The sequence below is a fragment of the Dermochelys coriacea genome, chromosome 4 (genome assembly GCF_009764565.3).
Source record: "Dermochelys coriacea isolate rDerCor1 chromosome 4, rDerCor1.pri.v4, whole genome shotgun sequence".
Classification (NCBI taxonomy): Eukaryota; Metazoa; Chordata; order Testudines; family Dermochelyidae; genus Dermochelys; species Dermochelys coriacea.
Window position 1 is genome coordinate 36,473,196 of NC_050071.1, and position 27,730 is coordinate 36,500,925.

Sequence of the window (27,730 nt, forward strand, 5' to 3'; positions counted from 1 at the left end):
CTCTGTGTGTGAGAAGGGAGATCTGTTCTCTTGAGTTTTTCCTTTATTTTATTTGTATTGGTAACACATCTGAGCCTGATTCTGATCACGTTAGTGTAATTCCATTGACTTCAGCAAAGTTACTTCTGAATTATACCAGAATAAAACCCTCCAAGGTTCGCTATGTGGAGACAACTCTGCCTCTCTCAACCAGTGGTTTCTGAATCTGTAGAATATACACTTACACTGAGGGATCTGTGACCACAAAGCCTTGTTGTATCACAAATGCCTTCACATCACCTGCACCAGGAGAAGGAGAAGGCCAGCCCACAAGGGCCCAGCACTCCCAGGCTTCAATTCAGACTGGCTTCTTGTTGGTGGCCTGTAGTCATAGCACTACTGTTCACCTTCAGACTCTCATGGTTTTCTTGGTGTTTTGGTGTCAGTGCAAACAGCTAAGCTCCGTTGATGGCTCCAACAACCCCCCGGGTATCCTTGACAATTGATCAGAATCACACAAACTTGTAATTCACTGATCATTCCTGCTGACTCCTCTGTCTCCAGCTGCTTACTTATTTGGTCAATCCGCTCCTCAAAGTGGGATGGTATCATGAAAATGAGCCCAACTAAACAGCACGAACTCCAATGCACAAAAAAACACAGAGGCAGGGGTAGTGTCAGGACATTTCCAGAGAAGACATAGCCCAGACTCAGTAGGTTAAAACTATAGATAAGATTGTTCAAAGAGCTGGTAGGTATAACACAAGAAAAAAGTTGAAACCCACAATAAAAGCAGACAGCTAGAAACTGTGTGGTACCAAGATGGCAGCTGGCAGCACCTCCAGCGGAGCTACTTGGAGGCAATTGAAAGGAATGTCCTAATTGCCCCTTATCTGTTAGGTGTCACTCTGTATCTAAATGTGTGTTGAACTCATTGGGTCAGGTTCTGACTTCAGTTTCCCTGGTTATTCTAGTTATCTGAAATAATTCCATTAAAGTTAGTTTAGAGTAACACCAGAGTAACTGAAATCAGTATCTGGCTCATTGTCTTTTCGAAAGCATCATAAATCTTGGCAGCCTAACAGATAACCAGCATTGTGGATTCATTCAGTTTAAAGAGCAAGTCCCTCCTGGCCAGATTTATAGTTGACAGAACAAGTTAGAAGCCAAACAACATGCAATATCCTGAACCTTCAGGATATTGTATGCCATGTCCAGCAGAACGGTGCTGTGTCTAGACTCAATCCCAAGGGACAGCACTGTTATTAAAGTAATGGAAATAATGTGATTGTCAGTATAAAACACCACAACCTATAGTAAACCCCTGCTTTGTATCCTACCAGATAGATGAATGCGTAGCCTAAATGTCACAAGGGCAACTAGCATACCAAGTTCATTCTCACCCCTCTGTCCATATGAAAGATACATGTCATAGTTATAGTTTAAGGCACACACAAGTCCAAGAGATCAGTGTGAGTCCCTTAGGGTCTCTTATACATACATAAATGGTACAGTGAAATCAAATGGCTCAGTTTATTCTCTGCCTTCTTTCAAAGTCAAGTGCAGATAATTTTGTAAATTAATTGCCTGACTAGATTCATACAATTCCCCCTCAGATCAGCTTGCTGAAGTGCAGTCTGGCTCTGCTTTTGTATTGTAGCACATCATGAATGGATCATTGGAGTAGATAAATATACAGAATTAAAATATGTTTATTGGTACGCAGAACATGCAAACATTTTTCACTGTATCTGTGGCACAGTTGGGACCTTTTGTAGACCAAAAGAAGATGAACTGCACTGACATTCATAATCAGTGAGACTCATAGTCAAACAGCTGTTTCATTTAAAATGGACTCAATGAGTGCTGTTAGAATCTACATGGCTTTAGAAATTAGCCCAAGTGTTTTAAAGGCAGACTCCTTGGGTACCCATTAAAAACAGAGAGCTGGGAGTCAGAAGACCTAGCTCTGTCCCCCTCCCACAATTGCTTTGTGACCTTGGACATGAGCATTATGTTGTCTGTGCTTCATTGTTTCCATCTATGAAATGGGGACAGTAATGTTTGCCCACCTTTATAAAAACTATTAATATTGTCCTATGAAAAATGCTCAGCAAGTCAAAATATGATCATGATTTATTATTTCATTAATCCCTAGAGGGTTTAGAGAAGGTTGCTTAGAATTATTGTATGTGGGTGAAATGCTGGCATAGATGTGGTTTTAAATAAATTAAATGTCTTGATTAGAGGAAGTAAATTAAAATGTATTTTCTAATCACTGTATTTTTCTCTCCTTAAAAATATGGTAATTACCACTAATAACAGAATGGCTACACTCCTCTGCACCAAGCTGCTCAACAGGGTCACACTCATATCATCAATGTTCTACTCCAGCATGGGGCCAAGCCCAATGCCATCACTGCTGTAAGTCTGGAAATTGTCTGTAGTACTACTGCAATCTGCCACCTGCATACAGCTTGTTCCCCGGATGGCTCCTCTCTTTCCTGAGTCTGATTGACTCATTTGATTCCTCTCCTCTCTAGCCTTTTGCCTTGGTGAATGTGTTTCTCATACAGCTGGTCATCAGATGTGTGAGTGCGACTTCCTCCGTCCTTTCCAGCCCCTTAAGGTAGCTCTGTTCAGTTGCAAAGCTCTTTCCAGATGGAGAGTTTGTTTGAATAGTGAGTTGAGCATGGGATTTGGAAACAGTAATTCCTGAATTATGATTCCGGGTTGGCCACTGACTGGTGGTGGTGTCAGAGGCACTCTGCATCTCAGTTTCTCCATGTGTAAAACAAGGGTGGCAATAAACATAGAAGTCTTATTATTCTCCCAGTGCCTGGCCAAGATGAGGATCTGGATGAAAGCAAACGGACTGCAACCCTACTGTGTATAAAACGAAAGGGATGCTTACTGCCTAGGATGAAGCACTTAGTCCAGACCCGATTTACACTATCCTTCTATCCATTTGTTTGCCACCTCCTGGATTGAGTTCACTGCCACTCCTGGATTCTTAGATAGCAGTTATAGCCTATAGCGTAGCTTCTAACCTCTACAGACAACCAGGAGTCTGCAACTGTTTTTCTTTAATGCCATTGTTGTAATAGCCATCTATACCACTAACAACTCCAGGTGAGCTCTGTGTACCCAGAGGTTCCCATTGGTAAAAAACAAAAACAAAACAGGCCTCAGCCTAGTTCCTGAATGGGTCAGACTGCCATGAGTGCATAATATACCTGCTTAAATCTGCACTGGCTTCTCACTCACTCCCTGGAACAATACTCTGGGATTGAGTTATTCAAGAATCCATGTCTTAGTTTATATCCTACATCATCAACTGGGAGGCTTTTATGGTCAGTTCCTGGAGCTAAACACCCCATCAGGACTTACTTAGTTTGAGGGTATGTTCATTTAATTTCAATCACCTTGTAGGGCTGTCACAGCCTGGATCCATCATACCTCAAAGCACAGTCACTGCAGAGGTAGCCTGGGCTCTTACTATGGCATTACCATCCACACAAAACATCTCATCCAGGTTAAGTGGTGCTTTCAAGTGGGACTATCTGGCATAGTTTGGGGAGTTGGGAGTTTGGTCTGGGTTAGAGCCCCAGTTCAGCTTTCATTTGGGACTTGCCTTAGTTGCAGTGTTAGCTAGAGATATATGTAATTCAAGAGTTACCCAAGCCTGATTCCTGTCTACACACAAAAATCTCTCACTTGGGGTAAGTGATGCTTTAAACTTGAGCTAGCTTGGACCATCAGGGGATGTAGGTTGAAGCTCAAGTGCATCTGATACTTGAGTAAATAATGCAGTAAAGGTATTCTGTGCTGCTAATCCAAACACTGTGCAGCTTGAGTGTCATTTTGCAGTATGGCTTCTCTCAGTCAAGAGAGCCTAACTCAAGAGGAGTTAACTTGAGGGTAGATAACTAAACTAACACTCAAGTGAAGCCAAGGCTTTGGGCTGGAAAGCCACCCACTTTGCAGTGGCTAAAACACTTGAGTGCTTATAGTCCTTCCATGTCTTCCCACAATTTTCACCATGTCCCCAGAAGGACAGACAAGTTCTCCCATTATTACTGCTGTACGAAGAACCATGGGATATGTCCTCAGAAGTCCTAGTGATACACACAGGTGCATACACCAGCAATAAGGACACAGTAACTTGGATAATGCTTTGAAGTATGGCAGCTCATACCCTGGGGCTGATCACCCAGGTTAACTCTGCAGTGAAGACATACCCTCAGACATTCTTACCTGATGTAGCTTGTGTCTGATTTTTTTTCTACTCCTCCTGACAAAAAGCACTGATTTTTCGCTATGGTTGTGGATGGGTTTACGCTGTGCTGCTGAGCACTTTTGAAATAAATAAACACAAACCAGATTTTGATACTCCAATTGTGTAGCTTCATTGACTTCAGTGGCGCAGCTCCTGATGTAAGATACGGTTCAGTGTGAGTGAGAATATAACAATCTAGCCCTATATAAATAAATAATATCTCTCCACATCACAAGGGTGTTCTTGGGTTTAACTAGCTAATTAATTCTTTATTTGAAGATTAAAAGGCTATCTAAATACTAATTATTTTTTATGGTTTAGATAGGCATTGAAATTAAAAGAATTCTCCCCAGGTCTTAAACTTGAAGCTTATTTTGTTTTGTTTCCTGTTACATCATGAGCTTTTGCATAAGTTATATATTCCCAGAGAGAGCATTGTACCTGCTGCAGATGTGAACTGTTTCTGTCAGACGTTAGACCCTAAAACTTTTTAATGGTTTTTGAATAACCTCCAAAATAATAGAGCTTTTGGAAAATAACGCAGTCAAGGCACATAATGTGTAGTGAAATTTGACAACTTTAGGGTTAAAGCATGCAACACGTTTTTTATGAGGAATTGCAGGCAGATGTAAGTTTGTTGTGTTACCGTGGTAATCAGGGCTATAGTCTTAAAGAAGTTACAAAGACAGATTCAGATGTAATGGTAAAACTCAGTGATTTTCCTAAGCTGTGCCTTGTTTTGGATGGAAATGCTGGCTCATGCAGTGCTGTGAGTGATCTCATTGGTTCAAATCACAGTCCTCCCTCTCATTTCTCTCTCTCTCTCTCTCTCCCCAGAATGGTAATACTGCCTTAGCGATTGCAAGGCGCTTGGGATACATCTCAGTGGTCGATACTCTGAAGGTGGTAACAGAGGAGGTCACCACCACCACAACTGTGAGTACCAGATGTGTTTTAATGCTTCCATTCTCTATTCATAATGCTGTCTCTGCTGTACTGCTTCAGACTGCCTCTGCCTCTCTCTTCCTCTTTTTAGTTTAAGTTTTTAAGGCCCTCCTTTGCTTGGTTGTTGCAAATGTATTGATGAACATATAGATGTGCATACAGTACACAGAATTAATATAAATAGCTCTATAAATCTGAGTTTACACTGATGAAATAACAGGTACTTAAACCAGAATATACGTTTTTAGAGAAGGGCCTGAGCAGCAAATCTAAACTTTCCTGAAGTTTGGGAGTCTTTGTATAGGTTTTGGCCCATTTCTCTATTTTTCTTTTCCATTATCCTAGTTCCTTCTTTTCAGTCTCTCCTTATACTTATACGCTTTCCTCTGTGACACCTGCTGTTGCGAACCACCACAGCAGGCTTCTTAGCAATCAGTCTATGCCAATCCATGAATGGGTACCAGACTTAGTGGTGCTCACTAAGCAGCTCTGAAGCACATAAATCCTCAGTTTGCTCAAATCACTTCCAGAACAAATGGATCCAGTTTTATTATAGTGTAAAAAATCCCAGCTCACTTCCTCAGCCCTCAAACTGACTGGAATCAGGATTTTGATTCTCGGGGCTCATGAGTTGAGCCAAGTTGATGCCTGTGGAGTAGTTTCATTTTTCAAAACTCTGTTTACACTTTTTAAAAAAAAAAGAATTTAATTTTAGGGAGGACAGTGGTAACAAGCCACTTGGTTACATGGTCAGAATAGATACAAACTGTTGTTTTTAACCAGAAAGACTAGCTATATTCTGATGCCATGATACAACGGGGAGGAGGGTCTCTCTCACTGGTCACATATTGCTACATCCTGCCACTGTTTTAGTAAGTCAGAAAAGAGGCCTTCAAAAAGCTGTGTATCACTGAACGCAGTAATGCTACCATTTTTTGCACAAATTTGCTTTACTGTCTTTTCCCATGAAAACTTATAAGGACAATGTTTATTTTTTAAAGCATAAAACATTATAAAAATAGAAAAGCTATAAGCATTAGGCACCCCATACAGGCCCCATAATGATAAATCCAAAAATTAGTGAAAAGATGCTACCATATGTTATAAGCCAAGAACATGCACCACAGTGGGGATAAGACGGGGGGGGGGAATGAACGAGAGAGAGGAAAATAATTTTACTTTTACATCGCATGCTGACAGCAAGTCCCTGTTGAAATGAACAGAGTAAGATGGAACAAAATTGGCTTGACGTGATGTTATAAATAGAGTGAGCTAGTTTATTAATGAACTGTGAGAAACAGGCTCAGTTTTCTTCTCCAAATTTGAGTCAACTTCCAGAAGAATCTTAATAAATATGGAGTATTTGCTTGTGTTGATATTTATTCATTTATTTACTCTTGTAACACATATACAAGTACATATTTGTGTGTGAGTTTATTCTCCCTCTCTCTGGGTAACATTTATCAAAAGTAATTAAGTCCATTTTCAAAACTGACTTATGTAGCCTGTGTAAACCCCCCTTCTCTTCTGTTTTCCTCATCTTCCTTCTCTCATTTCCCTTTCATGTCTTTTACACCCACTTGAATCTTCCATTGTATTTATGCAACACCCTGCTATCAGTAGTTGTACAGGTACCACAACAATGTAAATATTAAATAATATGAATTGCAGTATTAAAAAGGAAATTTATAAGCACTTTTAAAACACATAACTTTGATTTAGTTATTTTGGATAAAAGATTTTTAAAAAACCCTATAATATATATGTGGGCAGTGGACCTTTCCTCCAGATATGGCAGATGCTTGAGGCATTTATCTTTGGGCTAAATCAAACATTTGTTGAACCTAAAGGTTTCTGTACAAGAAATCCTGTTTCTTTTAGTGTATCTGTATACCCAATATGCAAATTCAAACGAGAGAAACAGTGTTTAAAAAGTCTTGTGGGCAAATTCATCCCTGGTGACCTATGCCTGACATAGATAAGAGTTTGCCAGAGATGAATTTGACTCGGTCCTCAAATGCCGCTTTGGTGCATGCAGGTAATGTGGTGTCTGCATTGTCTTACAGAGATAATTTGGTTGGTTAAAGAGCTTTTGGAACTATTGCCAAAAAGTAAGGATAAATTGTGGGTGCCCCCTGCAATAGGGCTTTCCAGATGGTGAGGTTGATATTGTTGGTACAATATAACATTCAACCCTGAAAAAGATACATTGCCAATATAGTCACAGTAGGTATTTCATTCTTCAAGGCCCTGACTAAGATCAGTGATACAACCGAGCGCTACACGGAGAATGTTAGACAATCCAATGCTCTATTAATATGCAAGTCACTGACATTCCTGAAGATGAGGAATTTCCAATCCTGGTTTATATATGGAACAATTGCTTCCAAAGGCCCGTGGCCTACTGTAAATGTGCGGAGTCTCATTTCCCTTTCATTTACATCAGAATAACTCTACTGACGAGAATGGAGCTTCCAGAATATAAAGTAATGATACCGAGAAGAGAGTCAGGTCCCTTGTGTAGAGAAGTATTGACATATATAATGGAAAGCAGGTAGCATGGAAGCACGGCTGGTTCTTATGCTACAGAACACTTGTGATTTGTTTTAAAAAAATGTTTGTCCTGCCTTCTGGTTTGTACTTTGCAGATCCCAAAGTGACAAATTTAAATTGTTAAGCTGCGTCAGAGCAACTGTTAATTTGTGTACACATTTCAATGTAGTTGGTAGAAACAAATATTTTGTGATACATAAATTAGCTTTAGGTAGTGTATGATTTACCAGAGCAATACAATATCAGTGGAACTACATAGACCACATATGCCTCAGCATTTTCAACTCCAAGTTTTATTGGGGCCATTAAGCTGTCCACAGATCCTCATCCTTTTTAAAACTAGGTGGTAATTAATGGTTCTTCATTCCATTGTTAAATATAGTGGCAATTCCAGGTAGAAGAGTTAGAGTCAGGGGAGCTATAATTGATACATTGTAGGATGTCAGAATTAAGTAATATGCTTGTGCCAATAAGACCCAGAAACACAAAGGGGGCATTGCTGTGCAATACTGATACTCAGTCTACACATCAAAGGCAGTATTTGGCTCAATATTTGAGATATTGTGCAATGCTCAAACTTAGGGGTTTACATTTAAAATAACCAATTGCGACATGCAGTGTATAAAAAAATAAGCCTGATTTTCAGATGTTTAACTCTACAGTGAAGTTTGGATGCACATGTACCGGTAAGTACAGTCTGTGTATGGACAAATGATCATTTACGTACAGTATCTAGAACATTTGATCTGTACTCCTGTTGAATATGGAAAGAGGGCACACAAATATATACATGTATGTATGTAGTGAAGCGTCTGAAAATCTGGTCTTACAGCCTAATTTTCAAATGCAGATGTCTAATGTTAAGGGCATACTTAAGTGGCCAGATTTTCACAGGTACTAAGCACCCAGTGAGTTTTAGAGGGAGCGGAATGTGTTCAACAACTCTAAAATATCAGGTCACTGAGGATGCTAAATATGGATTTGGGTGCCTAGCTTTAGGTTCTTTGAGCTTATATGTCTCACTTAGCATTAGGGTTGCCAACTTTCTAATGGCACAAAACCGAACACCCCTGCCCTGCCCCTGCCCTGAGGCCCCGCCCCCACTCACTCACTCCAGCCCCCCTCCCACCATCACTTGCTCTCCCCCACCCTCACTCATTTTCACTGGGCTGGGGCAGGGGGTTGGGGTGCGGGAGGGGGTGAGGGCTCTAGCTGGGTTACGGGATGGGGCCAGAAATGTGGTGTTCAGGCTGCAGGAGGGGGTTCTGGGCTGGGGGAGGGGTGAGGAACGGGGTGAGGGCTCAGGGAGGGGGTTCAGGGCTGGGGTAGAGGGTTGGGTGTGGGAGGGAGTGTGGGCTGAGGGCTGTGGAAGAAAGTTTGGGTGTAGGAGGAGGTTGCAACCTCGGTCAGGGGGTTGGGGTGTGAGTTCTGGAAGAGAGTTAGGATATGGGAGGAGGTTCTGACCTGGGGCAGGAGGCTCGGGTTGCAGGCTGTGGCCGGTCAGCACTTACTTCAGGCAGCTTACGGTCGGCGGTGCAGCGTGGCTAAGGCTGCCCTGGCTCCGCACTGCTCCTGGAAGCAGCTTCCATGTTTAGCCCCTAGGTGGAGATGCGGCCAGGTGACTCTGCATGGTGCGTGCTACCTGCGCCCACAGCTCCCATTCGCTGCAGTTCCTGGCCAGTGGGGGCAGGGAAAGCACACGGAGCTTCCCTGATCACCCCAGCACCTATGGGCCGGAGAAGCTGGCCGCTTTCGCAGAGCTTTGCAGAGCCAGGGCAGGCAGGGAGCCTGCCTTAGCCATGCTGCACCGCCTACCGGACTTGTAACTGCCTGATCAGCAGCACTAACCGAAGCCACCAGTGTCCTCTGTTGACTGGGCTTTCTGGTCGAAAACCAGACGCCTGACAAACCTACTAAGTATAAATGTAGTTGTGAGTGCTAATGCTAGTGGTGTGTAATAAACAGACAAATATATAGGTATTGATCACGTTTATGCACCGTGACCTATGTCTCAGAGTATATATTGATAAACTTAACATTGATCTGATGGGATTTTTTCCTAAGTAAAGCAAATTTTAGAGCCCCAATAGGCTGTCACCATATATCAGATAAGTGGACACAAAATAACTAGATATTGGCAGGGGTACCACGAATACAATATGCTATTAGTCTTATACTATATATTAACATACTGATTCTATTTTGGTACTTTAATTAGTTGTCATCCTACAACCATCACTGTCCCTACCCCAAATTGGGGGCATTTTGTTTAAATAGATTAAATCCCATCTTGAATTATGATTCCTTCTCCAATTAATGTTAACACTACTGAAGTGCTGAGATCCAGAAGCTATGGGCCAGAGAATTCTAACTCTCACCTCTATGTTGTTCTCCTGTGCTTGTCTCTGATTCCTGAGTTCAGTATGAGAACTGGGATATGGGCCTGATGAATGAATGGTCTATTGCATTTATTGTAGACAGAGATAAACTTCTTAAGAGCTTTCATATCTGACTCTTACTTAATATTTTTCTAGGCAATTCCATTTTTCTCTTTTCCTCAGAGCTCCCCCTCTCTGTTTGTTTGCTGAGTTCTTGGCTATTTTATTTATTTTATATGTATAGTTGGGATTATATTTTCTAATGTGTATTATTTTGCATTTATCAACATTGAATTTCATCTGCCATACACAGCAGCAGTACAGCATTTGGGTTACTTTCTCGTCTTTTTAACAACTGATGTACACACACAGTACTTTGCCCATCACTTGAAGAATATACTGTCCTCCTTCTCACCTTATTCCATTTGTAGAGTGTCAGTCTTTTTGCTTATTTAGTACTTATTTCTTAATTCATTGCTTTTATTGCTACAAAGAAGGAGGTTGAGGTCACCTGCATTGCCGTGTGAGTTCAGTCTGCTTCAGCTGGCTCGGACTCCCTACTGCTGTCTGACCTTTCTAGGAGAGTGATAAAAAGAGTCAAAGAATTGGCTGAGGAATGTAATGAGTACAAAAGAACTTGGAACACATAACACATGCATTGAAAACCATACTTGTTAATTCCTTGAATCATGGTTAAGATGTAATTAAAGATGAATAACTGAGATTGCAGGCAACCAATTTTGCCCACCCTCTGTCCTGCCCACATACAAACTGTAGGAAGGTAAATTGAAATGTATTGTCTGCAGTTAATGCATTTCAGTCACTTAAACTTAGACAAATTACCCAATGGTCACAGATTCAGCAATGATGAGACGTGTTGATATGTGTAGAAAAGCATCATAATAATGAATAGTGCTATCTTCTTCACTGACTTGCTAGAAGTATGGAAATACAGCACCAGATCTGGAAGTCCTCACTCAGTTTTTACTCAGGCAAAATTGCCATTGACCTCAGTGGGAGTTTTGCCTGAGCATGAATTGAGTAGGGACTTCAAGATTCATCCCTCAATAAATATCACAAGAGTTGTATGTTATTTTGCTACTTCCACGTCTGGGGTTCATTTATGCTTTTTAGGATACTGGCCAGAATTGAGAGTGGAGCAGTGGTGAACTATTCCTGTGAGAGCTTCAACAGACATACTGTCTTCTGACACTCCCCTGTGTACAAAGGGGTTACATTGGGGTGGGCAAACTTTTTGGCCCCTGCTTCTACTGCCCCGGTCCTTTAATTAGCCACCGGAGCCTTTGGGAAGTGGCAGGGCTCCAGTAGCTATTTAAAGGACCAGGGCGGCAGAGGCAGCTGGAGCCCCAGCCCTTTAAATAGCCCCTGGAGCCTGGGGGCTATTTAAAGGGCCTGCGGCTCCCTTGCTTCTACCGCCCCAGTCCTTTAAATAGTCCCTGGAGCTCTGGAGTAGCGTCGGCAGGGCTCCGGCGCTATTTAAAGGGCCAGGGCAGTAGAAGCAGGGGAGCTCTGGGCCCTTTAAATAGCTGCCGGAGCCCCGCAGCCGCTATCCCAGATCTCCAGCAGCGGGGGTCTGAAGGAAATTTAAAGGGCCTGGGGTTCCAGCCATTGCTGGGAGCCCCAGGCCCTTTAAATTGCCCCCTGGGGAAGCCAGGCTGCCCCCCTATGGTGCACTGGCTCTTGCTGGTACGCCGTACTGGGGCGTACCAGCTTACTTTCACCTCTGACCCCACCACTTATCCAACCCTGCTGCTTCCTGTCCCCTGGGACTGCCCTGACCCCATCACATGCCCGCTCCTAACAGCCCCCTGGGACCCCACCCCCTATCCAGCCACCCCATGCTCCCTGTCCCCTGACTGTCCTGACCCCTATCATCACACCCCTGCCCCCTGACAGGCCCCCCAGGACTCACACGCTTATCCAACCCACCCCTGTTCCCCGTCCCCGACCGCCCCCTCCAGAACCTCTGCCCCTTGTTCCCTGATGACTGCCCCCTGAGATCCCCTTCCCCAGATCTGTTGGGTGAGATTCTGTGGCCTGCGCTGTGCAGGAGGTCGGACTAGATGATCAGAATGGTCCCTTCTGACCTTAGTATCTATGAATCTATATCCAACCCCTCTGTTCTCAGCCCCCTCACCATGCTGCTCAGATCACAGGAGCTCGCAGCCACACTGCCGCGCTGCCTGGCAGGAGCAGCAGGCCAGAGTGCTGGCAGCGAGGTGAGGCTGCAGGGAAGGAGGACAGCAGTGGATGGGCCGAGGGCTAGCCTCCCCAGCCAGGAGCTCAGGTGATAGGCAGGACGGTTCCGTGGGCTGGATGTGGCCCACGGGCCATAGTTTGCCCACCTCTGAGTTACATCCACTGTTACACACCTTAAGGCGTGAAGTGTAATCCCTCCTTCACAGATATCCAGTTCTACAGGCTGGTTGCAGATTGGGTTGTGGCCATGGAGTGGTCGTATATTGGCTAGTGCTGTTCTGACCATGGAATTCCTCTTGAATTCATTGATATGTCATCTTGTCTCCATCTATAGAACATATCTGCTCTCATTTCTCCACAGAACCCTTTCATGCCCTACACTCCTCACAATGCTCTCTTCTTATTGCCTTCTTCATGTCCTTGACCCACACATGACCTCATGCTAAGATGATGCTTCCTTTGTTGAATCAGTCTCCCTCACTTTCCCAGTCTCACTCCATGGCCAAGCACCTTCTGTCTTCCTCTTCAAGTCCTTCGTGCAAAGTTACTGATTCTAAAAATCTGTTTTCTAATAACCCCCATGCTCACCCTTACCTGAACTATTGCCTCATGTATTGTCTCTGGTGATTTTGCCTTGTATAATTAATCTTGTAAGCTATTTGGTGCAGGTGATATGTCTGAATTTGTGTGTGTGTAAATCATCATGTACATTCACTCCAAGATATAGGGTGATTTGTAACAATTATAAAAAGAGTAACATTAACACACATTGCTATTTCAAGTAAGAAATGCATCATATGGTCTTTCTAAATACTCTTCATCTTTTTCAGTTTAAGTATTTCACATCATTCATAGTTTAATTTCCAAATGCTTTACAATAATTTCCATATGTCCCATACAACTTTCTATGGCTCTTCTGTAGACATTACCTAATTCAATTTAGAACCATCCTGGAAGTATTGATCTGAGTTACTCTACATACATCATATATTTTATATGTGCTTTTTGTATGTTTTTTCCAGAATAATTGATCATTTGCTGTAGCACAAATAGAAAGCAAGAGCAACAATGGTAAAGATTACACCCTGAAAAATAAAATCAGAGAGAAGAGACAGCATTGTAAAATGTCTGAACAGATTGAACTGCAGCTGTTGTTGAAAATACCCTGATAAATGCCTGCTATTTTTTTATGTTTAACTTGAGAGATGATTATTCTGTCTCTGCAGACTGTGACTGAGAAACACAAGCTGAATGTACCTGAGACGATGACCGAGGTCCTGGATGTTTCAGATGAGGAAGGTGAGCAACTTAAATTCCCTTGTTTACTATCTTTTACGCCACCTACAGTATAGAATTAAGCTGCTTCAATTCTTGAAATCATGTGCTGTTTAAAGGCCTTGATTTCATGCTTTTTTGGCTACAAGATTTGAATAGAGGCATTAAAGATGACCCCAATCCAAAAACCCTGGATCCAAACTCCAGTATGAGATCCAAACTTCTTGTATGTTTGTAATGGTCAGAACCAAATTCTGAAGTCTAAACACTTCCAAACATGGGAGTTTAAAATTCATATATAAAGCTTTTCCAAAGGTGCACTTGCCCACTATAAAGAGAGGTTTGAGGTGCTGAACATTTTGGATCAGGTCCACCTGTATCAGACATGCATATCAGAGAAATAGACAGGGATCTTTGCTTAATTGGAAACATTTAGGTAAAGATGCATATGTCTGAGGGAGATGAAATTGTTACCTTGAAGGCCTTTTGGCACTTGCTGATCACAGATTCATAGAGCATGACATAAAGTAACAACACACTGAGGCCATTGGCACCCTTTCAGATTTAACTCCATCTGCTGACTGGAGGTGTATGTTATATCACTTAGCTTAGTCCCAAGAAAACAGCTGTGAAATTTATCTGAGATTATTACCTTTGGGCAGTTTATACTGAATAGAAATAAGCAAGCTAGCTTTGGGGATACATTTTTAATGGTTTATGAAAGAATAGTTGACAAATTTCAAATACTTTGACTTCTGGACTAATGGTGGATCTACTTACAGATTATAATAATGGTTTAGCTTCACTTTCTTTTTCTATCTGAAATGCTGAATAATTCTATAGTAACGATATTTTATGTATGGCATATCTGCTGATTCTTATTATCTGATGGGGATTGTCCTGATTGCGAGTGCCTAAGAGATTTAGGAACCTAAATTACAATTTTAAAAGTGACTTGAAAGATTAAGTCTCATAGAAAGTCAATAGGATTTGGGCTCCTAAGTGCCTAGATACCCTTTTGAGATGGGTTTTAGGCTGCTAAATTACTTAGGCAATTTTTAAAATTTATCCTGTGTATAATTTGTGTGTTGAACTACAGATATTTGATTTCTTTTGTCAATTTGCCCATGCTTAACAAGACAGCAGGCCATAAATCAACAAGCATTCAAATCTATATGCAGTCAAGAATATGTTAGGCTTTTCTGCAATGTAGTCAATGCAGTAATATCTCTAGGGCCTGACTCTGCCACCTCTATTCCCTTTGAGCAGCACTTTACGCCTTGAACAATCCGAATGGGACTACTCATGGGTGACAAAATAAGGCCTTTAGCAATTACAGCATTATGTTTATATTTTTCTATCTCCTTTGTTCATGTAAGCTACCATTCAATCCTCTTTTAATCTGCAAAGCACAGCATGGCTTTCCACTGCTGTATCTGGAGGAGCTAGCTACTGGCTATCCCCTTTTCTCAAGCTAACTTGTATGTTATGCAGCCTTTAAACACTCTGATGATGAACGCCTCAGTGATGGGGAAGCATATAGTGGCACAGGTGCTCTTAGAAGGAGTTCTTGGAGTAAGACACAAAACCTTTTCTGTTTCTGTTTAATTTGGTTTTATATATTTATTTTTGTGCTGAGACAATCTGAATCTGCATAATCTGGGTGCCTAATACTGATCCATGTTGTTACTTTTGAGAGCATGTCTGTGTGTATTTTTCTGTATGGAGAAGCCAGAAAATCCGAAGGCAATTTTACCTGTACCATTAATTATTTGACAGCACTTATTGTGGCCTTTTGGCATGACTAATTCTCTCCAGATTATTACTTTAACATTCTGGATTTTCTTGTCACCAGCCAACAAATAGAGTTTATCAAAAAGCTAGCAGACTGGAAATCAACCCTCTTCTACATTTCCTTTCAGGGCATAGGCGCTATACTAAGCATTTATGCCAATGCTGCCTCTGTGATCATACTGCTGATCACTGAGCAGAATGATCACAATCATTGCACTTCATGTCACCCTGCTTATAAAATCCATTCTTGGGGGCAAAAGCATTTTGGGGGCATGCAAACTTGTTGTTGTGGGTGGTGACTGTAAGAGGAAATTAAAGTAGCTGGAAGCCAGAAGACAGAGACCTTTTATTAGAGAGACTCAGCCTTCTCATAATTGTGGACTGTCTGTAAGAGACTAACATTAAGGTTCCTGCATATCTTGCCCTTAGCTGTATTACAGTAACAAGATATATTTCTGAATAAATAAATGTGACACACTAAACCTTCTCACATTAATCATATACTTAAAAAGTTGAACATGACAGGAATACTTGAGCAAGTTAATATTTCAGAGCCCCACTGTGGAGCCTATTTACGGGAGGAGTTAGTTATTTGGTATTTTTCATGTGAAGCAGTGGTTTTGTTTATGACTGTAATACTATATTAACAATATAATATTCATATATGAATAATAATTCAGATGCAATATCCAATGTCAATGATGTAAAATCAAAAAAGCCATCTAGTCCCTTCATCTCCCTGGATTGTTTCCTGGAGGATGTTTGCTATTGTTCAGGTTTTAAATGTCTCAGTGATGGGACGAGGCTTCCACTGTATGTGGGTCCATTGGGCTCCCACTTGGTCTTTGGTAATTTTCACCCAGAAGTTTGTATATTTAGCAGCAAGAGTCCTACTGGGGATCTTTTTCTCTTGAGAATATCTGCAAGAGTTTGGTGCTGAGGGCAACATTGTTATTCACATAGAGGCAGTAGGCTCGGTATTTTGTGTTTGTATGTTACATTGGTTTCTGTTTATTTTTAAATAAACATCATGGTTTGTATCGTGCATTTTTAAGCACCGGAAATATGTGGTTGATGTTATATAAAACAGAGAGAAAGATGGAAATGCAGACACGTGTGATGTGATGACTCTCAGATGGGTCGCCGTCAATAAGTTTGGCAGAAAGGGTGAATGTTAGGCAAGATTTCAATGAAGTAAGGTAGTCATCTTTTGCATGAGAAGGCCAGGGAATTGCAAAGTCAGGCTAGCATGGCAGAAAGTGAAGTCATGAGTGGAAGATAGAAAGCGGAATGGATAGAAAGGGAGCGGTAAGCAGGAGGCACTGAAGGAGCAAAGGGAGTGACAGATGGAAACTTTTGACGATAACACTATTACATCAAAGAACAAATCCCACTACATTACCACGAAGGGCCCTGTTACATAGACCTACACAGGCAAAATATCCATTGGCATCAGTGCGTGTTTACCTGCCTCACAAGCTTGATATCAGGTCCTAAATTTTTTTGTCACAACCCAGATTGAAATCAAGTATGTTGCATAATTGAATTGTAATCCTAAATAAGGAATGCTTCTTAAAGATTAGTATTAGTTGCTCCATATTTATTATCATTACTATTTGTTTAGCACCAACAATATGATCAGTGCTGTACAAACTACAGAAATAGAGAGACACTTTCTAGAAGTTCAGACAGATCAAGGCCCTGATCCTGGAAAGACTTACACATGTGCTTAATGTTATGTGTAATCAATGGGGCTACTCATAGCTGTAAAGTGAACCATGTGCATAAGCTTTTGCAGGACTGGATCCTTGAAGATGAATGTTGATGAGACAAGACATTCTAGACAAATGAGAAGAGAGAACTTTTTTTCCCTTCAGATAATTGATGAGTAATGTCATTATTACTATGTAGCCATTACTTATATGTTGTTTTTGCCCCACTTAAAGTAATGATAATTATAATAAAATACTTAGCACTTATTTTAATGCTATACATGTTTAAATGTTTCCACGGACAGTAATTAATTTATGCTCAAAACTCCTTCGAGACAGAGATTTTAACTGTTGTCATCCCTATTGTATAGATAGGGGAACTGAGGCAGAAAAGTAAAAGAACTTAAACCAAGGAACTGCAGTGAGTTTATGTCAGAGAAAGCAACTCCTAATTCTCAATTTTGTTTCCATTGGACTAGATCATGGCATCATTTTGTATTTTGACATTGATTAAATAAAGTTCATTTTTGTTTGAGGAAAGGGGATAAGAAAATATAAAAGGCCAGAGTATGGTTTTTTATGTGTAGAAGAAATAGTCCCAGAAATCAGCCTTAGAATAACAACACCCAAAAAGGAACAACCATTATAAAATAAACCCCTAGTGTTTACTATCTAACAAATTACAAAAGATTCTATCCCATCTTTGCTTTAGAACTAAATTTGTGTTGTCATTGTGTCATTCTTTTAAACATCAACAAATACTAATCATCTAAAGCAGAGGATCATTAGAATAATGAATTTGCTAAAGTATTGCTGAAAACGGAAATAGCTTAATCATATAGGCTGAAAGTAACATATGTCTCTACATCTATATGTACCGTAATATGCATTAAATTGCTACATGTTTTAATCACTAAAGGCCAAATTGTTCCATCTGTTCTCACACAGAGTAGTCCCTTACTCTCAAATAGTCCTATGGATTTCATACTTACTCAAAGTAAAAATAACCATAGGAGAGTGGGGTTTCATATCCCTTCATGAACATGGATTAGTGATAAAGTGATTTCATGTAATCTGTAGAAGTAACTCATCATTGAAGCACAAGAAATTGTGACTTTAGATTTCATAAAAGCTCAGAGTTAATCCATAACCTATTCCGCCAGATTCCTGATTAAAAGAAAAGTGGTTTACTAGGAATTTATAAACTGAAAATCCTATTTCTCATAAGAGAAAGGCACCTATAAAAAAAGGTTTCTTCATTCATTTTTGTAGCATATACTAAACTTGAGTATGTGAAATATTCAAACCATTTAATGAACATGGCCAAAATATTGCCATATGCAAGAAGAGTTGACAAGAGCTAATGAGATATTACTGTTTTGTTTAGGCACTGAAGTGGGAATCAACAACCCTGGGTTCTATTACAGGATCTGCCACTGACCTATTTGTGTGACCTTGGGGAAGTCACTTCACTTTCTTGTGCCTCAGTTTCCCCATCTGTAAATTGGGAATAGTGATACATTCCTTTGTATAGCACTTATGGATCTATGGATTGAAAGTTCTATGTAAGAGCAATATTATTATTCATAGATTCATATATTTCAAAGACAGAAGGGACCATTGTGATCCTCTAGTTTCTAGTCTGACATCCTGTATAACACAGGCCATAGAACTTCCCCAAAATAATTCCTTTTCAAATGAAGCATATGATTAAAAAAAATCTTGATTTAAAAATTGCTAGTGATAGAGAATCCATCACAACCCTTGGTAGATTGTTCAAATGGTTGATTACTCTCAATGTTAAAAATTTTCATTGTATTTCCACTCTCAATTTGTCTAGCTTCAACATCCAGCCATTGGATTTTGTTATACCTTAGTCTGCTAGACTGAAGAGACCATTACCAAATATTTGTCCCCCATTTATAAACTGTGATCTGGTCACCCATAAACTTCTCTTTGTTAAACTAAATAGATTGAGCTCCTTGAGTCTATTACTCTAAGGCATATTTTCTAATCCTTTAATCATTCTTGTAGCCCTTCTCTAAGTTCTCTCCAATTTATCAACATCATTCTTGAATTGTGAACACCAGAACTGAATGCAGTTCCAGCAGTCACACCAGTGCCAAATGTGGAGGTGAAATAACTTCTCTGCCCTTACTCAAGATTGCCCTATTTATGCATTCAAGGATTGCATTAGCCAATTTGTCTACAGTGTTGCACAGGGAACTCATATTGAGCTGATTATCCACCATGACATCCAAATCTTTTTCTGAGTCACTGCTTCCCAGGATAGAGTCCCTCATCCTGCAAGTATAGCCTACACTCTCTGTTCCTAGATGTATACATTTACAGTTAACCATATTAAAACATATTGTTTACTTTAGCCCAGTTTACCAGGTAGCTCTGTATCAATGATGTATACTCTTCATTATTTACCAGTCCTCCAATCTTTGTGTCATCTGCAAACTTTATCAATGATGATTTTATGTACTCTTGCAGGTCATTGATAAAAATGTTAAATGTCCAAGGATCAAGAACTAATCCTTGTGGGAACCCACTAGAAGTACTCCCACTCAGTGATGATTCCCTGTACAATTTCATTTTGAGACCTATTAGTTAGCCAATTTTTAATCCAATTAATATATGCCATATTAATTTTGTGTTCTAGTTTTTTAATCAAAATGTCTTGTGGTATCCAAGTCAAATGCCTTGCAGAAATCTAAGTATATTACATCAACACAATTACCTTTATATAGCAAACTTATATTCACATCAGAAATTGAAATAATCAAATGTTAGTTTGATTACGACATGATTATTATAATTATATAATAAAATGCTGTAGATACAGAGGAACATTCTTTGTTCAAAATACATTCTGGCTGCACCTGCCTGGAATTGCGTTGTGATAAACATATTGAAAGGTTGCCTAGTACCTTCTATAACCTTTTCTGTAAACAATGCTAAAATGCTGCTTTTTAGCTTCTTCTCAAGAATAAAAGGAGTACTTGTGGCACCTTAGAGACTAACAAATTTATTTGAGCATAAGCTTTCGTGAGCTACAGCTCACTTCATCGGATGCATTTGGTGGAAAATACAGTGGGGAGATTTTTTACACACATATAATTTATATACACACATATATAAATCTCCCCACTGTATTTTCCACCGAATGCATCCGATAAAGTGAGCTGTAGCTCACAAAAGCTTATGCTCAAATAAATTTGTTAGTCTCTAAGGTGCCGCAAGTACTCCTTTTCTTTTTGCGAATACAGACTAACACGGCTGCTACTTTGAAACTTCTCAAGAATGTTCCTCACTGAAACACATCGGATATTCAGGTGCCTTCTATAGTAGCATTAAAGTAGTGGGAGTATTATTTGGTTATGTGTAGGCTTGGCAGAATTAGATTTTTACTTTTTTTTTATCATATCAGTGTTTATTTTAAGCAGTTTTTTCTATTAATGATTTAAATTTTCACAGTTGTGGGAAATTGTGGAATGGGTAAGACATTGGGGAGGGTCAGACAAAAATTGCTTAATGACCGTAGATACTGAGATTCAAATAATTAAAGCTTTAAAACACAACTTCTCAACATCTCACATCAGAATATACAGAATACATATCCTTAAACTCTGATAAGTTCTCAAGCAGTATTTTTGTTAGTTTGCCTATCTATAAATTTTGATTATCAGTACTGGAAATACTTTTTCAACGGTTTTTGTGTGTGTGGAGAAATTGACACGTACTAATAAAAATCTAATCTTTCCAAGCCTAGTTAATGTATGTGAGAAAGAGGTTGACAAGTCGGGCCTAATTCACTGCTGACATAAGAGCACACAACTCCAATGGAGTTGTGTATTACGTAGTGGAAAATATAGGGCCTTCCAAAATTATCTAATAGCAGGAGGTGGAGGATGTAAAATCTTGGTTCGAATGAAGAAACACAATTTATAAATACTTCATTATACTTTAAAGCCACATGGCCAAATTCTGCTGTTGCATTACACCAATGTAAATCCAGAAAACCTGCACTGAAATGAATGCACTTACCCTGGATTTACTATTTTATAACTGAGAACAAGATTTGGCTTTCTGTATGTAGCCAAGTATGGATGACTTACAGAAGCAGGTCAAAAGCCTCAATGAGAAAGAGAGAGAGAGAGAAATGTACATTCATAGGAAGTATTTGGTAAGTATATCAAAGCTAATTCCTAAAATCTTATTGACAGGAAGGGAACAATAATACAATAATACCTTTCTTCTGTGCATGCTGTGATAGGCATGGGAAACCAGCAGAGAAATTTAGCCAATATCTCCCCCTCATTTCAAAATGATCTCCATACTCTAGATTTCACACTCTAGCTTTTCTGACAGAAAATGACTTTTTGACAAAATAGAAATTTGTGTGAACATTTTTTGGGTTTTCATCAAAACGCTTGAAGCTGAATTTTTTGTTTTTGAACAGAAGTTTTTTTACTAGCTCTAGTTATTTCTTTTTGTTAATGAATATTTTGGGATTTTGATTGCTGAAAACCGACAAAAAATTATGTTTGTTTTTTTTCACCCCTCCACCCCCCAAAATCTTGAGAGAAATTAACACTTTTCATTTTCTTCAAAAATTTTCTCAGGAAAATAGAAACCTTCCCTGACCATCTTTAGTAATAACAATATATGTTGGCCAGTAAAATCAGCAGGCATGACTCAAAACACAAGAAACACATTTATTGCATAAGAAAGTGTCTGTTTTCCATAGCTGTTTTGCAGAGCAAAAACTCACTTTCAAGCCAAAAATCATTATTCTGCTCTTTCGCAAATGGTCTCACTGAATCTTCATTTAGTGGAAAAGGTAGCAATAAGAAAAGGCTGGAGAATGATTAAGAGGCACTTATGACATATACCTTTAAAATCATTGTAACAGATAACCTTACCAGCAATTCTGGAAATGCAATTATTTTTTCCACAGGATCTAGCAGGACCTGATTATATATTAACATAACTGTTTATTGAAGCAACCGTTTATAGATGGCCTACTTCTTTTTCTTTCTAAATCAAGATCAGAACATTACAGGAAGGGGCCTGATTTCTGTTGAGTCTTACCCATCTTAACAACATCTTTGAAACCCATCTTTAAAGAACAGTAGCTGTCAGAAATTATTTCCACTCTCCACTAGCTTTAGAATGTACTTTCTTATCTTTCCTGCATGGCTATTCACATGTTGTTTTTACATTGACATTAATAATCTTAATTAAAGGCAGGTTCTCTGGATTCTAACAGTGCCATAAGTCATTAACAGTTAATGTAAATCCCACAAGTCATTAGAACACGATCACTGTGTTGAAATAGAGTGTCATGGATGTTTTTTCCTTTACTGTGAATGATGCTTTCAGAGCACCTATTAGCATGTAACATTTTTTTTATTAAGGCAAAGTTACAATAAGACATTAATATACTGCATCATACATTACTTATTCAGGATCAGGTTCATATTCAAAGAAGCTGGCTAAAGATATTGGTTTGCTGGCTGGGGAGCTCTCTTCCTTTGAGTACACTAAAAAGGGTGACCACATTTCTAAATACCTATCCTCTTTTTGGTGCTTCTCTTGTGTAGTACTTAAAGAAAGGTGTTGAGTGAAAGACAGATATGCATTTATCTATCCTCTTGAACTTAGAAGGACAAATGATGCAATATTTTGTACCACTGAGCTCAAGGCAAAGAATCATTTCTTTCCTTCCACCCTACTACCCACAAAATCTCTGTCAGTGAAAGTATTTGGGTTTTAGATGGCCTGGTTAATCCAAGCTGTCTCCACTCAGTGGCTGGCGCAAGTTCCTCATGTTATGATAAAATTTCTTGTTTTGTGGATAAAATCAATGAGATTTGGAGTGAGTTGTTTCCATCCATATGGGCAGAGCAATATTCTGGTGGGACGTATCTTCTCTCAGTGACCCTTTTCCCCAAGTGAGTTTCTTTTTAAGACATTCCCTGCCCAAAATCTATGTTTAACATCTGTTCTATCTCTCTGCCGGGAGTCGCGCAAAGGAGTTACTAACACCTGAGGCTTCTACTGACTGAATGGCCCAAGGGGAGGAGAGACGTGGAACAGGCATGAGATCAACCTTGTAGAACAGAAACTTTTTGTGCTTGGGAGCAACTTACATGAGCTCTCTTCTGTTGGCAGCCCCCTGCTGTAGCACTTTATTCTTTTTTTGGCATTGTACAGTAGACCTACTTTGGATTTGTCAGCCTGCCATTCAGTCAGCGTCCATTACTTATCAAAGCTTCTGTGGCATGGAAGGTTGTGAATATTTTATTCTGGTTCACATCCTAAAGAGGCAGTGTTTATTCTCTATCAGGTGACAACTTGGCCACCTGCCAAATACTAGAATTCAGTTTACAGTGCTCTAATTCAGGAGAAGACACATTTCAGTCATCCTCCCCTTCCCAGAATCCCGGGAGGGCAGATTAGGGCTAGTGCACTTGATTACCCTCTTCTCACCAGACAGTAGGGACAAGTGCATACTTTCCATTTCATTTGCTCCATTTCCTATCTTTCTGTAAGTGCTTTTCTGAGTGACATATAGCTGACATGATGTGATGTGCATCCACAATCAAATAGCTATAGAATATTTGGGGTTTCAACTGGCTGAAGATGCAAAAATCTACAGCTGTGTTATGGCAGGTATATTCATTAGGTAAACCCATTGTAGTGCAGGTACTTGTTTAATGGGTGTGATACACTGATGGAGCATTGACTCTGGGGAATCAAAGGTTTCCAAGCAGATTCTCATGGGGTGATCTTTAATATATTTGCCATTAAAGATACTTCAGAATTGAATAAAAAATTCATACTTGCCTTAGCTGCCTCGTCTCCATCTGTTACTTCTAAGATGCACAGCCCACATAGGGAGCTGTACAGCATCCTGTGGACTTTACCAACATATAGAGGGAAGACGATGTTTTTGGCAAACTAACATAAGTGTATTCAGCTTTAAGAGCTTACATTAACAACAGTTTTTGACAGCTTTTTGCACAACCCCCTTTCTCTTTTTTAATTTAACCCTTTGGCCTTCTTTGATGAAAATATTATGGGAAAATGACTGGAAGAACAGTTCTTCTGCAATTGTCTTCCACAGTACAGTTATGTTGCTGGGCAGGGACTGTGATGAGTTAGAGCTTTCCTATTGCATTAAAAGTAATACCATATCCCCCAAATCAGCTGATTTATAGAGTGAATTTCCAGGATAGCATGGAGAAAATTACACAGAGCCCCGATCCTGGCTGAAGATGTGGGCATAATGACCAGAGTACCATAATGAAAATGCATTCCTGGATGATCTGGCTTGTTTTAAAAGCCTTAATTAAATGCTTCTCCCAAAGCCATAATTCCCAAACTAAGAACTGTATGTGGCTTCCCAAATTCTGCTCTCCGTATAATGATATGTTGCACTTGGTGTCTTTCATTTGAGGATCTCAAAGTGTTTTTTGATGGTTAACTGATTTAAGCCACAGTTGGAGTTAGGAAAGTATCCACCCCCATTTTAGAGTTACATATAAGGAGGGTCAGTGTACTTAGGTAATTTGCCCTATCACTCAGTAAGTCATTAGAAGAATTAGAAATTAGAATATAGGAGCCCATTCCCAGTCTCCTACTCTAACAGTTAGACAGTATTGCCTCCATGTTCAGCTGGGCCTGCCAGAGAAGGACAGAAAATTATGGTCTCTACATATGGCCAGCCTCTCTTTTCAGTCTGTTCACAGATAACCACATAATACTGGTGTCTGAACATGTGAAATCACCAGAATAAAAATTATTTTTGTTTTAATAAGACCCACAAGTTATTAGCAAACATTTTACTTTTTATTCTAGCCCAACCAAGCACCAAATCTAGTCCCAAAGCACTGTCAAGATGTTTCCCCTACTGTTTATAGAAACTGCCTTAGCAACTTGAAATTGAAATCTGTTGCCTTATTTTTTAAAAAGAATTGTGATATTAGGGGTTACACTCCTGTTGTTATAGGGTTATTCAAAAATGGTAGGCTGTAAGCATGACTTTTTGTTGAAAATAGGAAATTGAATATATGTTCACAAAACATAGAACTATCAGAATGGTTATAACAGAGTATTATTGGCTTAGACAAAGACTTTTTACTTAACTCCTGTTTGAAAGCAGTTTCATGTGGCTGTAACAGGGGTGGGCAAACTTTTCGGCCCGAGAGCCACATCTGGGTAGGGAAGTTGTATGCAGAGTTATGAATGTAGGGTTGGGGCAGAGGGTTGGGGTGCAGAGGGAGTGCGAGGTGTGGGAGAGGGTCCAGTGTGCAGGAAGATGCTCAGGGCAAGGGGCTGGAGTTCAGGAGGGGTTTGGGGTGCAGAAGGGGGCTCAGAGCAGGGGGTGGGGTACAGGAGGGGTTCAGAAGTGGCCAACATGTCCGGCAGTGGCTCCTCGTGGGGTGGTAGGGCAGGCGGCTCCGCCGCACGCTGCCCTCACCTATGGGTACCACCCCTGAAGCTCCCATTGGCCATAGTTCCCCGTTCCCGGCCAGTGAGAGCTGTGGGGGCTGGTTCCTGCAGGCAAAGGCAGTGCATGGAGCCCTCTGCCCCGCCTCCCCATGGGCCCCAGGGACGTGGTGCTGGCTGCTTCCGGGAGCAGTGCAGGGCCAGGGCAGGCAGGAAGCCTGCCTTAGCCCTGCTGTGCCATGGGGCTGGGCGGTAGTTTGCTCTCCCCTGGGCTATAACAACGTTGGCAATGGGATTTCCCCTCATTCCTCCACCACCATCAGGCTCTGGACAGACAGACAAATCTCCTAGGAACTGCATTTTGAGAGCTGATCTTTGCACCTAATGTGACATACCCCTTTACCACCTTGATGTCAACTCTTCACCACTTTTAATAACACTAAGCACACCAGCACAAGTATCTACTGCTGGCTTCTCTTTATAGGCTAAGCCAGCTACCCTCCTGCTCCTCCACTGTGGTAGGGTGTCTCTCTGCAAGTCCTGGGGGGAGTTCATCAGACTGCTAATATTATTATAATTATGTATTATTTTATTAATTTGTAATTAAATAGTGTTCAGAGGCCTCAGTCAGAATGGGGGTCTTACTGGATTAGTCATGATCAAGTGCATCTGCTGATTGTAATAGTATTGATCTCATGTGCGGAGAGAGAATCTCTCAAGTAATCAGGGCCACAATTTAGGGCTTCAGCTGTGAAAGCTGACCCACTGAAGTCCTCCTACAAGTTAATAGGCAGCCAGCACAGATCATGAAGCACCAGTGTCAACGGGTCAGTGGATCATGATTTGCTTAATAAGTGGTGTAAATTAAATGTCATTAATTTGACAGGTAGCATGATGGCACAACTTAATAGAAAATGCTGGTAGGTCAGATTAATCATTTCTAACATGATAAAAGAGGGCAGTTTTTATAGGGCTACAAAACTACCATCTGAGGTGATTTTTCTGTGGAAATGCACTCATGGTCACCTGAACATCAAGCTCTCCTGAGTCTGTCTTTTTGTGTGTTTTTGGGTATCCTAATTAAACATCAGTCCTGATCGTGGCCCACAGGTGGTGTTATATATATTAATAATACTGATGTGTAAGACGGAATGTCTGTTTATTACATACAATTAAGTAACTCTCTTTGCATACCTGTAATCCTCCTGCCATGAATTAACACATTCAGGGAATCTTGACTGTATGAGAAGTTGCTTTAAGTTAATATATAGACTGTAGTTAGATATGATAAATTAAATAATTTTTATTTGCTTATACTCTAGGCCACGGTATTCTTTCATTGTTATTAATGGCATGTCTACACTGTCCCGCAGTTCCAACAGCCAGACCGGGGGTGTGTGAATAGCAATACGCACTAAAATACTGTGCAGTAGCTCCCCCATATGGTGCTCTGGGCATAAACAAAAAGGTTCCTACTTCGCATTAATGTAGTCTTGTTTGAAGAGGACTACTTTAATCCGAATTAAGAACCGTTTCTTTCATGCCCGCAGCATCCACACAGGGGAATTACAGCACAGAACTTTGGTTCCTATTGCTATTCACACACCCATAGTCTGGTTGTTGGAACAGTGGAACAGAGTAGATATGCCCTCGGTGTTGTGATAAAAGAGATGGGATGACTCAAGGGATTGGTCATGGTGCCTTGCCCCTCAAGGTCACTGCTTCAAGGATAAACTAGGTCAGCTGTGTTATGACTGTTCATTGGTCATTGTAAAATGTGTTAATGGTCTCATTACAGTTCACAGTGTACAGATGTCCACCCTAAACAATTAGAACTAATTGGTACCACTGTTGGCAGTTGCAGCTCAGACGCCAAAGTTTGAATGAGTATGGAGATGGGTCATATTTTGGAAGGGATGCTAGGGGGATGAAAGCTGGTAAGGTTTTGCCTTTGTTTCCATTATGGATGGAATGCTTGGCATGATTGTAAGTTTTTAGTTTATTTGAAAAATCATTTGAAATTCCTTTTAAACAGCTTTCCCTTGATATCTTCCAAGGTTTAAATAAGTCCTGTGGTTTATATTGTCACATTCTCAGGAAGCATTGTTTGACAAAAGACTGGAAATATGCAA

At 40.3% G+C, this 27,730-nt stretch overlaps 1 protein-coding gene across 50 annotated transcripts in view; it reads left to right on the top strand.

Annotated features, from left to right (window-relative positions):
* The window catches only part of ANK2 (ankyrin 2), a 581,571-nt gene that overhangs the window by 465,460 nt on the left and 88,381 nt on the right, over positions 1-27,730 (top strand). For all 50 annotated transcript variants that reach the window (XM_043512995.1, XM_043512994.1, XM_043512996.1 and 47 more), the window contains 3 exons: positions 2,305-2,403; positions 5,096-5,194; positions 13,581-13,653. In XM_043512995.1, coding sequence (XP_043368930.1) covers positions 2,305-2,403; positions 5,096-5,194; positions 13,581-13,653 — 271 coding nt within the window. The remainder of the gene's footprint in view (positions 1-2,304; positions 2,404-5,095; positions 5,195-13,580; positions 13,654-27,730) is intronic.